Source organism: Poromitra crassiceps, assembly GCF_964638095.1.
Source record: "Poromitra crassiceps genome assembly, chromosome: 6".
In the NCBI taxonomy this organism is placed as follows: Eukaryota; Metazoa; Chordata; class Actinopteri; order Beryciformes; family Melamphaidae; genus Poromitra; species Poromitra crassiceps.
This window is the reverse complement of record NC_139627.1, coordinates 405257-418697: the sequence shown is the minus strand read 5'-3', so window position 1 is coordinate 418697 and position 13441 is coordinate 405257. Positions and strand designations below refer to the sequence as shown.

At 43.1% G+C, this 13441-nt stretch overlaps 1 protein-coding gene across 2 annotated transcripts in view; it reads left to right on the top strand.

Annotated features, from left to right (window-relative positions):
• Nucleotides 1-4464: 4464 nt before the first annotated feature.
• The window catches only part of zbtb17 (zinc finger and BTB domain containing 17), a 31503-nt gene continuing 22526 nt past the window's right edge, over nucleotides 4465-13441 (top strand). The window contains exons 1-8 of one of the 2 annotated variants that reach the window (XM_083638045.1): nucleotides 4477-4591; nucleotides 6518-6578; nucleotides 6711-6973; nucleotides 8054-8233; nucleotides 8617-8940; nucleotides 10502-10591; nucleotides 11461-11684; nucleotides 13003-13145. In XM_083638045.1, the coding sequence (XP_083494171.1) occupies nucleotides 6769-6973; nucleotides 8054-8233; nucleotides 8617-8940; nucleotides 10502-10591; nucleotides 11461-11684; nucleotides 13003-13145 (1166 nt within the window). In that variant the 5' untranslated portion in view covers nucleotides 4477-4591; nucleotides 6518-6578; nucleotides 6711-6768. Of the gene's footprint in view, nucleotides 4592-6517; nucleotides 6579-6710; nucleotides 6974-8053; nucleotides 8234-8616; nucleotides 8941-10501; nucleotides 10592-11460; nucleotides 11685-13002; nucleotides 13146-13441 lie in introns of both variants that reach the window. The other variant, XM_083638044.1, reaches the window with a different exon arrangement.

The following is a 13441-nucleotide window of genomic DNA, read 5'->3' as shown; positions in this document are numbered from 1 at the left end:
ATCATCATTATCTTGATTGGTTTCCCAAATCTGATTTGGGAGTGTGTCCGCACTGCAACAAATCTGATTTTCAAGTCGGATCTGTGTGTCCAGACCTAAACAGCCTATCTGCATGGGTTGCTATGGTAACGACGTGGGCGTCAGTAAATACGTACGTTGGTGACGTGGTTTTCCTGCGCAGAAGCATTTGATGACGAGTTGCGAGTGACGTTCAAATCAGATTTTCGTGGATCTGTGCGTCCGCACTCAAGTCACATCAGTCGAAAGCAGATTGGAAACTACCTCCATATGTGGTTTGGGACAAGTGACACAAATCAGACTTGGAGCGTCCAGACTCATAAAACCAATCTGGATAAAGTCATTAATAGGTCACTAAAGTTCACAAATCAGATTTGGCCTCCTAGTCTGAACATGGCCTAACAGTTCATGAAGCCACATTTCAAAATGAGTCCTATGTGTGATAAAGACAGCCGAGACCTATGTTGCATTTTTCACAGTTGTAGTTCAAAATAGCAATTCTGTGTAACCAAATCTTTTCTTCAAGTGACATCAAGTGACTGAAAACAGCTTTGTAGTACCTTCAACACTTGAGCCCCCCCCCCCACCCCCCAGTTACAGATAACTAATACATGTATGCACATTTCATTGATTCATGCATATATATATATATATATATATATATATATATATATATATATATATATATATATATATATATATATATATATATATATATATATACTGTATACATGACAAGACCATGTGACAAGACTCACAGCAGTCACAGAGATGAAGAGATCTGAGATCTCTGTCGCCCTGAAGTAACGAGCTGAATAACGTTAGCTGTGCTGTTTAATTAAACAGCTGTGCAGGTTAACTGCAACACGGCCTCTAACTGAGAGGATTAGAGAAGCGTGGCAGGAGGAACTTGGTATTGATTTTTCCCCCTTGATTTTTTATCCCATTTTTATCCCCCATTAGTGCTCATTTTAATTGATTTATCCTGGTTGCTGCTCCACCCTCTGGGGAGAGCCGAAACTGGCTCCATGCTTCCTCCGAGACATGGGCAGTAGATAGCTGCTTCTTTTCACCTGACAGGGGAAGCTTCACCGGTAGGACATAGCACGTGGGAGGATCACGCTATTCCAACGAGTTCCTCTCCCTCCAAACAGGCGCCCCTAACGACCAGAGGAGGCCCCACATCAGCGACCAGGATATTGCATGTTTTGGTGTGGGGTTCCAATATGAAGGAAACTCCCAGGGGGCACGGGGAGGACATGCAAACTCCACACAGAAAGGCACTTTTGACGACCTTGGTATTGATTTATCTGACATTATATGGGAAAGGAGTCTGTCTGTGGTACAGCTCTGCTCAGTCAATAGCAGACACCAGCTAATCCAATTTAAAGTCGCTCACCATCTTCACTACTCCAAGCATAAATTACACAAGATCTACCCTTCTGACTCGCCACAGTGTGACAGGTGCCAAGTGTCAGAGTGTCAAGTGCCCTTCATTAACGGGATTCTGGGCCAAAATATTTGACTGGTACTCCAAGTCCTACAAAACAACCCTACAGCCGGAGGCGGAGCTCGCCATCTTCAGCTGCTCGGAGTCCTCTCTGAACTTCCCAACAGCTGTGCAACAATCTCTGACACTGGGGACAACTGTTGCTAAAAGACTTATTCTGAAGGAATGGAAGTCCTCCTCTTCACCTTCTTTTCAAATGTGGCTGATGGACATGATATCTGTCATACAGATGGAGAGAGTCAGGTCCCTGAGAACCAACTCGCTCAAGAGGTTCTCAACTATCTGGGACCTGTTTTTGGCCTACTTTGACGAGGTTAAGAATGATAAGTGAGGTTAGGGGTGGTGTCTCGTGGACCCCTTGCGTGGGATCTTATGTGCATTGTCTTTTGCAAGCACATAAGCACCTTGTGCGGCTGATATCACCAAGTTGTAACGATGAATGTCAATGATGTACTGTATGTATTTTTTTTCCCTGTGTCTGAGCCCGTTTGTCTTCGTTCGTATGTTCTATAAAAATTGGAGAAAAAAAAAACAGCCGTGCAGGTTGGATAGCGTATTCATTTAGAACATTATAAACTTGAGCCGGACTATGTGTGCATTAAATTGATTGATTGAAAAGTTTATTTCTATAGGGACAGATACATAAACATAGAGCATTCACATAAAATACACAAATGATTTGTGTATGGATTTGTATTTCTGCTCCATTAATTTGCTTATTTCATTCATCCGTTGGTTCATTTTTGTTTTTTATTACTTTATAGTGTGCGTATTAACAAGCCTGTGAATCTCACCCTGAGTGCCAAGGATCTCCATGTGAAGATGTGCCAGGCCGCTGACCGCTGACGGTGCCAGCTTGATCATGCCCTCGATGGTGACGCAGTAGTTCAGCTTGATCATGCCCTCGATGGTGACGCAGTACTTCAGGTAGTCAAACAGAGAGCCGTGCTCATGGTAGTCCGACAGCAGCCACAGCTGAGTCCATGCGTTGTCTGACAGAGAGTAAAAGACAATGAGAAAGTCAGGGAACATGCGATTAAAGATATAGTCATTCAAGTCAAGTAATGGAGGGCTGTTAAATTTAATTTCAAAATATAAAACAGCATTTTAATAAATATCCCCTCTACCTCCCCATCTCCTTTGTCTTGGCACTTCCATCTGATGGGATTATTCCACCCTTGGTTGCTCATAATGCCATCAATCTGGATACATGCATTAAATTTAAATATTGATGGTACAAGTCCTAACCTTTATTGTCTGCTGCGATGAAGCCCTAGATGTTCTCGTGGCGCAGCATGATGGTCTGGTAGATCTCAGCCTCTCTGAACCAGGAGCGCTCCTCTCTGGATGACAGTATCATCACAGCCACATCTCCTCCCCTCCACTTCCTCCTCCACACCTCGCCAAAACAACCCTTCCCTATGATCTCCTGTAGCAACACGATGGTCCTGGCCACTGTCCGCTGCACACCTGCAGGGGACAGCAGACACATGCAAATAGTTAACCAGTGTTTCTTGTGTTTTTTTGCATTTATTGTTAATCAACCAGTGTGTATTGTGCTTTCTTGCAGTTTAAGAATGGCTCTTGTTTGGATATTTATAGGATGACATTTGCACAATTGTGCTGTTTATTTGCTTAAAAACAAGGAAACACTGGCTTGAAAAAGGAAAATTCTTTTATGTGAATTTCCTGAAAACACTGGACCATTTTCTCTCCATGTTCTGAGTTGTCAATGTGTTAGCCTACAGTATGTGTGGCATCTCTTGGCAACTGATATGTCTTATACAGGGATCAGCCGAGCAGCATTTTGGTAAACAAACCGCTTCACTGGGTGGCAATGGCAATGGAACCCTATGGAGCCCAAGTGGCAAGGCGTGAGTGCCTGACTCTAGCCCGAAACACACAGGGAGCGACATGGGGGCAAAGAAAGAAAAAAGAAAGCCAAATCCAAACTTTTTTTATGAGTTTATGTCTACACGAGGTAGGCATTGCATACTGACCGGAGCCGGACCTGGAGGTGGACATGTCATAGATGCTTGCTGTGTAGGCCCTCTGGTGGTACTGGAACACGCCGATCATCAGCATCAGCATGTGTGTAGTGTCGCTGGCCAGCCTCCTCTCCCTTCCGTCCGAGGGTCACACAGTGACTTGAGACTCGTCCTCAAAAGGCTTGAGACTTGACTCGGACTCGAGATTTGGGACTCGTGAACAATCTTTACTTACTGTATTTTTGTGTGTGTGCATTAACATTAAGGACATGTCGGCAACACTTTATTTGAAGGGGTGTGCATAAGACTGACATGACATAACCATGACATGACATGTCATAAACATGGAGGCTTTATAAATGTTTATGACTGTTGTCGTTAAGTGTCATTCCGTAAATTATGTCATTGTTAATGCAAAGTTGTTTGAGATGTCTTTGTTATGGCATGTCAGTCATGACTGCCCCCCCATTACCATTTTATCCAACTCAATTCTTAAACTCGCCTCTGAAATGTATGAATGCTCGATAATGAATAATGTATGTATTGTATATGAGTGTTTTGTGGTAATAAAGGTCTCCTGCTTTGAGAATAAATAAATAAATAAACACCCTCCTCTGCATTTGATTGACAGCTGGCAAATTGCACTGTGTTTCAAGTCCATTACTCCTTCTTTGCTTGAAGAGTGCCTTGGAACTCAAACTAGGCTATAATTACTATTTTCCCTTTTTGTGTGTAGTTTACATCAGTTCATTGGTATTGCACACAGCAATGATTATTATGTCATAACTCAGTCAGTGCAGCCTACAATCTGTGTTGATGGTGGCTGGTCTAGTGCGCCATCCCGCGGTCACTGTCAGCAGCGCACCGCGCGGGATGGGTCCAACTGCGCGTACTCGTGCGGCCGCGCGCCCGGCCCGGCCCCTATCAATCGATCAGAGAGAGGAAGATGGCGGTAGAGGGAGTCAGCGAGACAGGATCGATCACCGAAAAACTCGATTGGGCTGATTTGTAATAACAAAAAGCCACTCCAAAACAACAAGCCGTCAGAGCGGAGAGCAGCTGCGACAACAAGCAGGTAACGTTAATGCTGAAGCTAACGATAGTCTCCATTAAAATGGCGTTTTCACCAAGCGAAAAGAGCGAGTCTAGAAAACAACAAGGGATACAGAAAGGCCCAGCGCGACTACCGCCATCTTGTTTCACCCAGACAGGTCTAGGCACACTAAATTAATCCCTGATAGCAAAGCTACAAGGATGGAGGAATTGTAATCGATCCATTGCACCGTCAAACCAAAAGCTGTCAAAAGTTTGAACGTTTGAATATTATATACAGTCTATGGTTTGAACCTTATGCCTAGGTAAATAAAGCAAAGCGATATAGCCTATCACTAAATAGCATAATGTATTAGCGTTACTTGCAGTGTAAGTTTTCAATATAGCGTTAGCCTACAGCTCAGCTCTCCTGTGTTCTGTTCATATTTCCGACAGACATGTTATCGCATTTGACTTTTTCAGGGTTTAGCCTCTTTCGTAGTTTCTGAAACTTTACTGTGTTAAACTCGCCTTAAAATGACCATGGGATAGATTAATATAACGTATTCCCGTTTGCGACCATGGTGTGACTGTCTGACTTGACACAAGGCACGCGCTGTTATGACAACGCTCGACTCACAGTGACATAAAAAAATAAAACAAGCTTTGACAACATCATGTTTACTCAAATGGAGTATTTAACTTGGGCAAGTTTAAATTCTGTGGAGGTCGTTTTCCATAAGCTAATTGCTTTGCTTCTTCTGAAGGGGGGGAAACAAACCCATGATGATTAAACAGCATGGTTATTGCACAGGGGTGTGTGTGCTTTGGGATGGTCACAATAAAAGACCACTCTAAAATATGACGTTTGATCACAACACAATGCCACATTCTGCAAATGTTGAATGAGCATGCGCATATAGTTGTTATAATGTTGAATGAGCATATAGAGACAGTCGGCATGTGTGGGAACGCCCACAAAATGTTATATGGCTGCGCGCGAGTGGCGTAAAACCGCCGTTTACTGCGGTGGTTAAATCCCTGATCGTGTCTGGCTAGGCTAGCAGCTAAATTCTAACTTTGCTGAATGGATAGAACGGGGGATTTACCCCACACTGACCACGCCCCTTGCCAGGCTGAGCCAGCTTCGCCGAGAAGAGCCTGGTGACGCGAGGTTAGAGCCAGCTAACCCAGCGTCTATGACGAGACATCGCCTCAAACTATACAGATCTGCCCGTGTTCATTTGATTTCTACAATGTGTTATGCTGTCTTTAAATGGAAAGTGTGAGCTTGTGGTTCCGAGTCTTCTGACATGGTTTAATAACTTTAAAGTTTAAAGCAGGGTGCAACAGCATAAAAACAATTTTTTTTAAACAGTGAATCCTGAAATCCATCAACTTTAGTGATAATAAAAAAGTTAGGAATTCAGGAACATAAACCCAGCAATAAATAGGTAATTTAGCTCTATGCTATGGAGCTTGCCTGATGCGATCGCAATCAGATGTCAATGTGGACACTGGAGACACATATTAATACCAGGTGTAAATGTAATCACGTTAATGTGGTCAAGCACTATCTGATTGCAATCTGATCACAGAAAACGCATGTTAGTGCCAGGTGTAAATGGGCATTGACTGTCCAATATCCAATCTTTAATAAAAGGCCAATGTCAGCCCAGTATATCAGCAAACTGATTTAGTAATCTAATCCCACTCAATATTAGGGGTCGAGTGGGGTGGGGGGTGTCCATACAGCATAGTATCGCAATATTTTGTGTGGCAATATAGACTGTAGATCATATTGCACGAATGCAAAGTATCATTGCAATATTTTATTATATAAGTGCATGCAACATTTATGACAGGTTTTTATGACAGTGTTGGTCAGTCTGTCTGCTCGACAATCCAATTTTGCTGCAATAAAAATGATTGAAGTGAGATTAACAGACTGGAAACTTTATTCCATTAGATAAAACAGATGTTGACAACGTTTTTTCCTCTTTGAGGACACCTTTTGCAGTTGAAAAAAGGTATTAAATCGCAATATATTGCAATATTTTTAAATAAATAAATAAAACAATAATATTGTATCATGACTTAATAAATATCGTGATAATATCGTACCGTGGGGACTCGTGACCTGACCTCTGACCTGTCAACAGTTTGTAGAGCCTGTGCCAACCTGTGGACTAGGTGAGCTGTCCAAGCCTGTTCAGCACTATGGAGTTCCCGTGGCACAGTGGGAAGGTTCTGGAGCAGCTGAACTGCCAGAGGCAGCTGGGCCTGCTGTGTGACTGCACCTTTGTGGTGGATGGCGTGGACTTCAAGGCCCACAAGGCCGTGCTGGCAGCCTGCAGCGCCTACTTCCGCACCCTCTTTCTGGACCAGAAGGATGTGGTGCATCTGGACATCAGCAACGCAGCAGGTGGGCTCAGACTCAGGCAGGCTGATGGGCTCGCTTGTCAGTGGAGCTTCCTCCAGTGTTCCCTCTCACTCTGGAGTAGTAGGTGTAGGTTAAAAAAAGAAGCAATTTCACATCATTCTGGACCATTATTACAAACATTATGAAAAGCCAGAGCAGATAATAAATTCAAGATTCAAGATAGCTTTATTGTCTGTCACACAGTGACAGAAATTCTCCTTTTGACAGGCTCCATAAAGTGCAGCTCAAGAATACATTTCCACATTAAAAACACACATACATTAATACATACAATAAAAAACAGACATCAGACAAAGCAGTGTTTATAAAATGTAGTGCCTATTTAAAAAGTCGTCATTTAAAAATAATAATAATAATAAAACAAGTGTTATGGTTTAAGAAGCTAAAATGTCGTGGTTTAAAAAAACAAACAATGTGCCTATTTTAAATACACAGAAAGCTTAAAGACAAAGCTTGCTAAAGTAGTCCACTGGGGACCAACATTGATTTTACATAAATTTGGCTTAGGTGGTTCCCAAAATGGCTTGGGTGCTGCGCCTAAGCCTGATAATGGCAGGGAAAACCCTGACTATCTGTATAACACAGAGACTATGATCAAACTACCCTGGTGGTCCTGCCATCGGTAAAAAGAAGCCCCACCATCTTGTCCCTAACACGGTAGCAACATGACAAAAAGGGTTTCAGCTTAAATTCAGGAGGGAAACTGACGTAGGTCGATGCTCTGTAGCATGTAAATGGGAATATGAATGGAATATTCTATGAGCAACGCATGTAAACAATCAAAATATTGTCTTATTTAGAATAACGTCGACTTCGGATTATTGCAGTTCATGTAAACATAGTCAGTGATTGTAAAGAAGAATACAGTGCAAATCAGACCAAGAATCACAGCAGCTGATTGACTGAGGAGTTCCTCCTCCCTGGTTGAAGGTGTGCTAATGGCCTGGCGTAGGTAGTGTTTCGCTGGAGTGAAAACCAGTAGTTTGCTAGTTGTAAATGTACCGTACCTAGCATTACTGCGCTGTATTAACGCACCACTTGTATTTCCATGTATGGCGGCAGGTTTGGGCCAGGTCCTGGAGTTCATGTATACCGCCAAGCTGAGTTTAAGTGCTCAGAACATCGAGGATGTGCTGGCCGTCGCTAGCTTTCTGCAGATGCAGGAGATCGTGAACGCTTGCTCTGCCTACCAGTCTGTGGCCGCTCCAGCTCCGTCTGTCATCGCAGAAGATTTCACTGTTGGTGAGTAAGCTATGTCTATTAGTCATGGCATAGAAACAGGAATGTTGAGACTGTTTCAGATGTTACTGGAAGCTAGTGGAACATGTCACAATAATTCAAAGGTTGATGATGCCTTCAGGGGCACCCAAGTGTCCCTGAAGGGGAGCATTCAGGTTCAGCGCTGCTTGGACAGGCTTCAGCATATGTGAGAATCCGAGTACGGTAGTAGTAGTAGTAGAAGTAAAACAAATGTAAGCTCTTGTTAGGTCCAGCCCAAAAAGTTCTCTCTTAGTATTTGCTTTGAAATTACATATTGGGTCAAATCCTAATAATCCAATTAGCTTCAACATGTTTTGTGAAAGATCAAACTCTAAATCCATACTTTTCCCCCCACCAAACAAAAGACAAACTGGAAGGAGGAGAGCAGAGGCTGGAGGCCGACCTGGCGGGCGTGGCATCGCAGGCAGAGGTGAGCCCTCAGAGCGCCTCGGTGGAGGGCGAATGGGCCGCTGGCGATCAGGGGGATTTGATGGAAGAGGCCGCTGCTGCTGAAACACAGCAGACCGTTTCTAACCCCAACCCCGCCAGGAGCCATCCGGGCCGGGGACGACCCCCCAAGAACACCTCCCTGTCCTCTCAGAAGAAGGCGGCTGTAAAGGAGGACGAAAGCGCTGCAAAAGACGTGCCCGAGTTTCAGGACGACCCCTCCGATGCCGACTACACACCTAGTCAGTATATACTGTATTTCTACACACCTAGTCAGTATATACTACACACCTAGTCAGTATATACTACACACCTAGTCAGTATATACTACACACCTAGTCAGTATATACTGTATATAGTATATATATATATCAGTGTTTCCCACAGGATTTTGAGAATTTGTGGTGGGGGACCGCAGACCCCCTAGGGGGCTGCGGGGGCATGCTCCCCCGTGAGATTTTTTTAAACATTTTAAAGTAAAATGCATGAATTTGGTGTACCGTACTTTGAGAAAGCTTAAGAGCAAAATTAAAAGGCTAGATCTATGAAGAACATGTCATCATTACTGTGCTGTGGGTTTACAATGACAAACTAAATTTCTCCCTATAGGTCAGGGATACTCAGCTTGCTTTGCCACTTTTGTGAAATGATAGAAGGCGAGGGGCCAGTTAATAAACAAACAATATACATTTTTCTGTAGCGGATTGTAGGTTTTTGGGGTGTCAGCCGGAGTTTAGGCTGACAGTGTTCTGCACACCGGATAGTTAGTTAGGTTAAGTTAGTTGGGTTAAGTACATACATAAGTGCCTGGGTAGCGAGCAGATGGCGGTATTTGACAATTTAGCAGCTAAATCATAGATTATTGAAAGATATTCCATATTCCAGACTGAAATGCTATAACAGAAGTATTGGCCAGAATGACATGAACATTTATTGGACACTTATTCAGCGGATATCTTGCATGTTGCGTTCAGGTGCACTGTAAAAAAAACAAAAATGTTTTTTTTTTTTTTTTTTTTTTTTTTTTTGGTCAACATCTTATTGTGGCGGTCCAAATATTATTGTGGCGGCCCGCCACAAATTCCTTTATGTATGGGAAACACTGTATATAGTGTATTTGGAGAAGTGCTTCCTCTCTGGCTGTAACAAGCGTTCACCCTCCTTTGAATATTTGTCCATTATTTCAGTAAAGGAAGGCTTTGCAGATTTTCAACCCACTATGCATCATTATAATCTCTCTAATATAAGCACATGGACAGTGTTTACCTTCTCTATATGTTTTCTGCACCGAAAAATCCCCGTTCGTGTGCTTGCAGAAACTCTGCCCCCACCAGCTGGCATGGGTCATTAACGCTCATTAAGGCTCTTGGTGCAATTCTCCTCCATGGATGCTGTTGGAAGAGCTGAGCATGGGATGAACTTTGCACTGGGAGCACTTCAGCAGACACAGTTTCAGAGCAGTAGTGCTTAGTTCTGAACTGCTTCGTTTTTATGATAACCCTAACCATTTGAGACCTAATTTTATATAATTTACTTGACAACATTTTGAATAATTCAAATTTGGCTGGGTGGTTAATAACACATTTTTCTGTGGCGTGACAAACTCAAAACATATTTATTTTTGTGTTTCCAGGGGCTTTAAAAGAAAAGGGAGCACTTAGTTTTCACATCAGCTTTTTCTGTCCAATGTCTTCATTCACTGCGATAGTAAAAATAGATACTGAATGATGATTCACCCTCTACACTTTTGTATGTTATGATTTCTCACCAAAATCCAGACAAATGTGTTGTATTTCTTGACAGAGTCGCCGCGGAAGGCTGCTGGCTGTTCCTCCTACATGAGCTCTCGGGGGAGAAGGATCAGAAAACCCCCCCGACGAAACTTCCCACCCGGTGAGTTCCGTTCACCGTGCTGCGTCAACCTGACAGAGTGAGACCAGCCCAGTGTTGGGGAAACGACTTTAAAACTGTAGTTTACCAAACTACTAGCTACCTACATCACAATGACAAGTACCGTAATTTCCGCACTATAAGCCGCACCGGAGTATAAGCCGCAGCAGCAAAATTGCCTGTTTGTTACAAAAGCCGCACCGGACTATAAGCCGCAGGTGTTTTAATGTTTTTTTTTTTTTTTTTTTTTTTTTTTTTTTTTGTGTTTTAATGTTTAATTACCATATGTAAGGGTTCATGCACAGAGGGGATTGTCGGGAAAGAGATGGCTGTTTGAGGAAGCTCCCATTTATTAACATTTCAACAAAACAACATAACACAACACCACCTGTGTTTTTTTTTACAGTGCACACAGTGTCCGCGGTGTGGTGAAAAGAGGGCAAGAGAGGAAATTAAAACAGAAGTGGATTTATAGTTAGAAAGAGTGCTAAAGAAGAGAGAATTCCGTTTTTTTTTTTTTTTTTTTTTTTCTTCAGAAAAAATCCATAGATAAGCCGCACCGTTATATAAGCCGCAGGGCCAAAAAACGGGGAAAAAGCCGCGGCTTATAGTCCGAAATTTACGGTACATAAACTACAGACAACTTTTCAACTTTCAACCCATTGGGCGTCCAGGTAGTGTAGAGGTAAAAGCATAGTGTTACTGGCTAGTTGAAATAGCGCAGAGACACTGGGTTCACTTCAAATGTGTGTTTTGTGCAACCGGCCCCAGATTCCTGCGATTATAGTGTGATGTCATTTTTAACTGCTGCATGCTGTCATATGTTCTAGACATGCTGTCATATGTTCTAGACATGCTGTCATATGTTCTAGACAATGAATCAGAGGAGGAGAGCACTGCAAAGGCTCAAAAAGAGAAGAAGGTGGAGCCGGAGGTGGAGGAGGAGCCAGTGGAGGCTGAAGAGGATGAAGATGATGATGAGGTGGGCGAGCAGACAGAGCCAGGAGGCGAGTCTCCAGACGGGAGGCAGACGCTGTCCACCATCAGCAGCCGATCAGAGTCAAAGCCTTACAGCTCCATCACCCACAGATGCCAGGTGAGGGGTGTGTGTGTGTGTGTGTGTGTGTGTGTGTGTGTGTGTGTGTGTGTGTGTGTGTGTGTGTGTGTGTGTGTGTGTGTGTGTGTGTGTGTGTGTGTGTGTGTGTGTGTGTGTGTGTGTGTGTGTGTGCGTGCGTGCGTGCGTGCGTTGACGATTGTAGATTGTCATGGCAATATTTATTTTGTTTACACAGTAACTACACCCAAACCCAAATGTTTGGTGAAGCCTCACACCTAATGGCAAAAATTGGGTACTGGACTGACCTTTTGGCTATTGACCTATAGAGAGCCGAAGTGGAACGTCACTTCCTGCTTCAGCACTGTACCAGAGATTTTCATCCGCCATTTATTTTCCCATATACATTTTGTAAAATGCTTATTAAAAAAGAGTTTTACTTACCAAACGGTTCAGATATATTTAGAAACAGGAGAGACCACATAACATTTCACTCCGACCAAAACGTTGCATTTTTTCGATGTTGTTTTTTTAAGTTTTGGTCTGAGTGCAATGTTCTATGGTCTCTCCCGATTCTAAATATAGCTGAACCGTTTGGTTTGACCGAGTAAAACTATTTTTATAAGCATTTTACAAAATGTCTATGGGAAAATAAATTGCGGAAGAAAATCTCTGGTACAGTGCTGAAGCAGGAAGTGACGTTCACTTTGCCTCTCTATTGGCTGGTCTTTGTGCCAGGTGATGTCACCACCTGTTGCACTCTATAGAGGGTGACATCACAGGTTTGTACTCTATATAGAGGGTGACATCTCATAGCCTGGGTAAACCCAGCCCCCAGTGACCTGCTCTCAGACAGACCCTGCTCACTAGTCACAAGGTAGTGACTGAGAGCAGGTCTGAGAGCAGGTCACGTGGGGGCTGGGTTTACCCAGGCTAGACAGCTCAGGGCACAGAGAGCAGCCAGGTCAGTACCCTACTTTTCACCAGTAGGTGTCAGGCTTTACCACAGATTTAGGTGGAGCTTGAGCGCAGAGAGTGCTAGAAATAAGCATGCGACCTAGAAATGTCTTTATTTGTTTCTTCAGTTGTTTATTAAAAAGGATCCCCATGAGCACAATATTTCTAGTTCTTCTTATGATTTCAGTTTCAATGGAGAGTTTTAGTGTCCCATAATCTAAATGCTGTTTCAGAGCCTTTTCCAATCTGACCGGAATAAATTCCTTTGGGGAACACTGGAAATGATCAAATTTAAACATAATAATAATAATAATTGAATATTAAAGTATCAGCTTTCAAAAAGTGGCTTATCAGTCAAACCCTGGTCAACTTGTAGACTAACACTGAATTTCCTTCATTCCAGGACTGTGGGAAGAAGTTCACCCATACGGGCAACTTCAAGAGACACATCCGCATTCACACAGGAGAGAAGCCATTCAGCTGCCGCGACTGCAGCAAGGCCTTCTCTGACCCGGCAGCCTGCAAAGCCCATGAGAAAACACACAGGTTTCTACCACTGCTTCATCTTTGACTTCATCAGCACACCACAAGATCCATTGATCTTCTTCAGTTGTATCTCCATTCATTTCTATTGAGGACTTTTGCACTGAGCCTTTAACACCTCGAGCACATCATAGAAAATGCCCGGTTTCCTGGCTCTGCGTAACAAACCATCTTGCAGCATCAGGTTAAAGCTGTGGAGGAACGTCTGTGAATACCGTTTCATATCTTACACAACTAACATAGCACAGAATCGCTATTAACCAATAACCACGCACCCATAGAATGTTTAGTAACAGGAG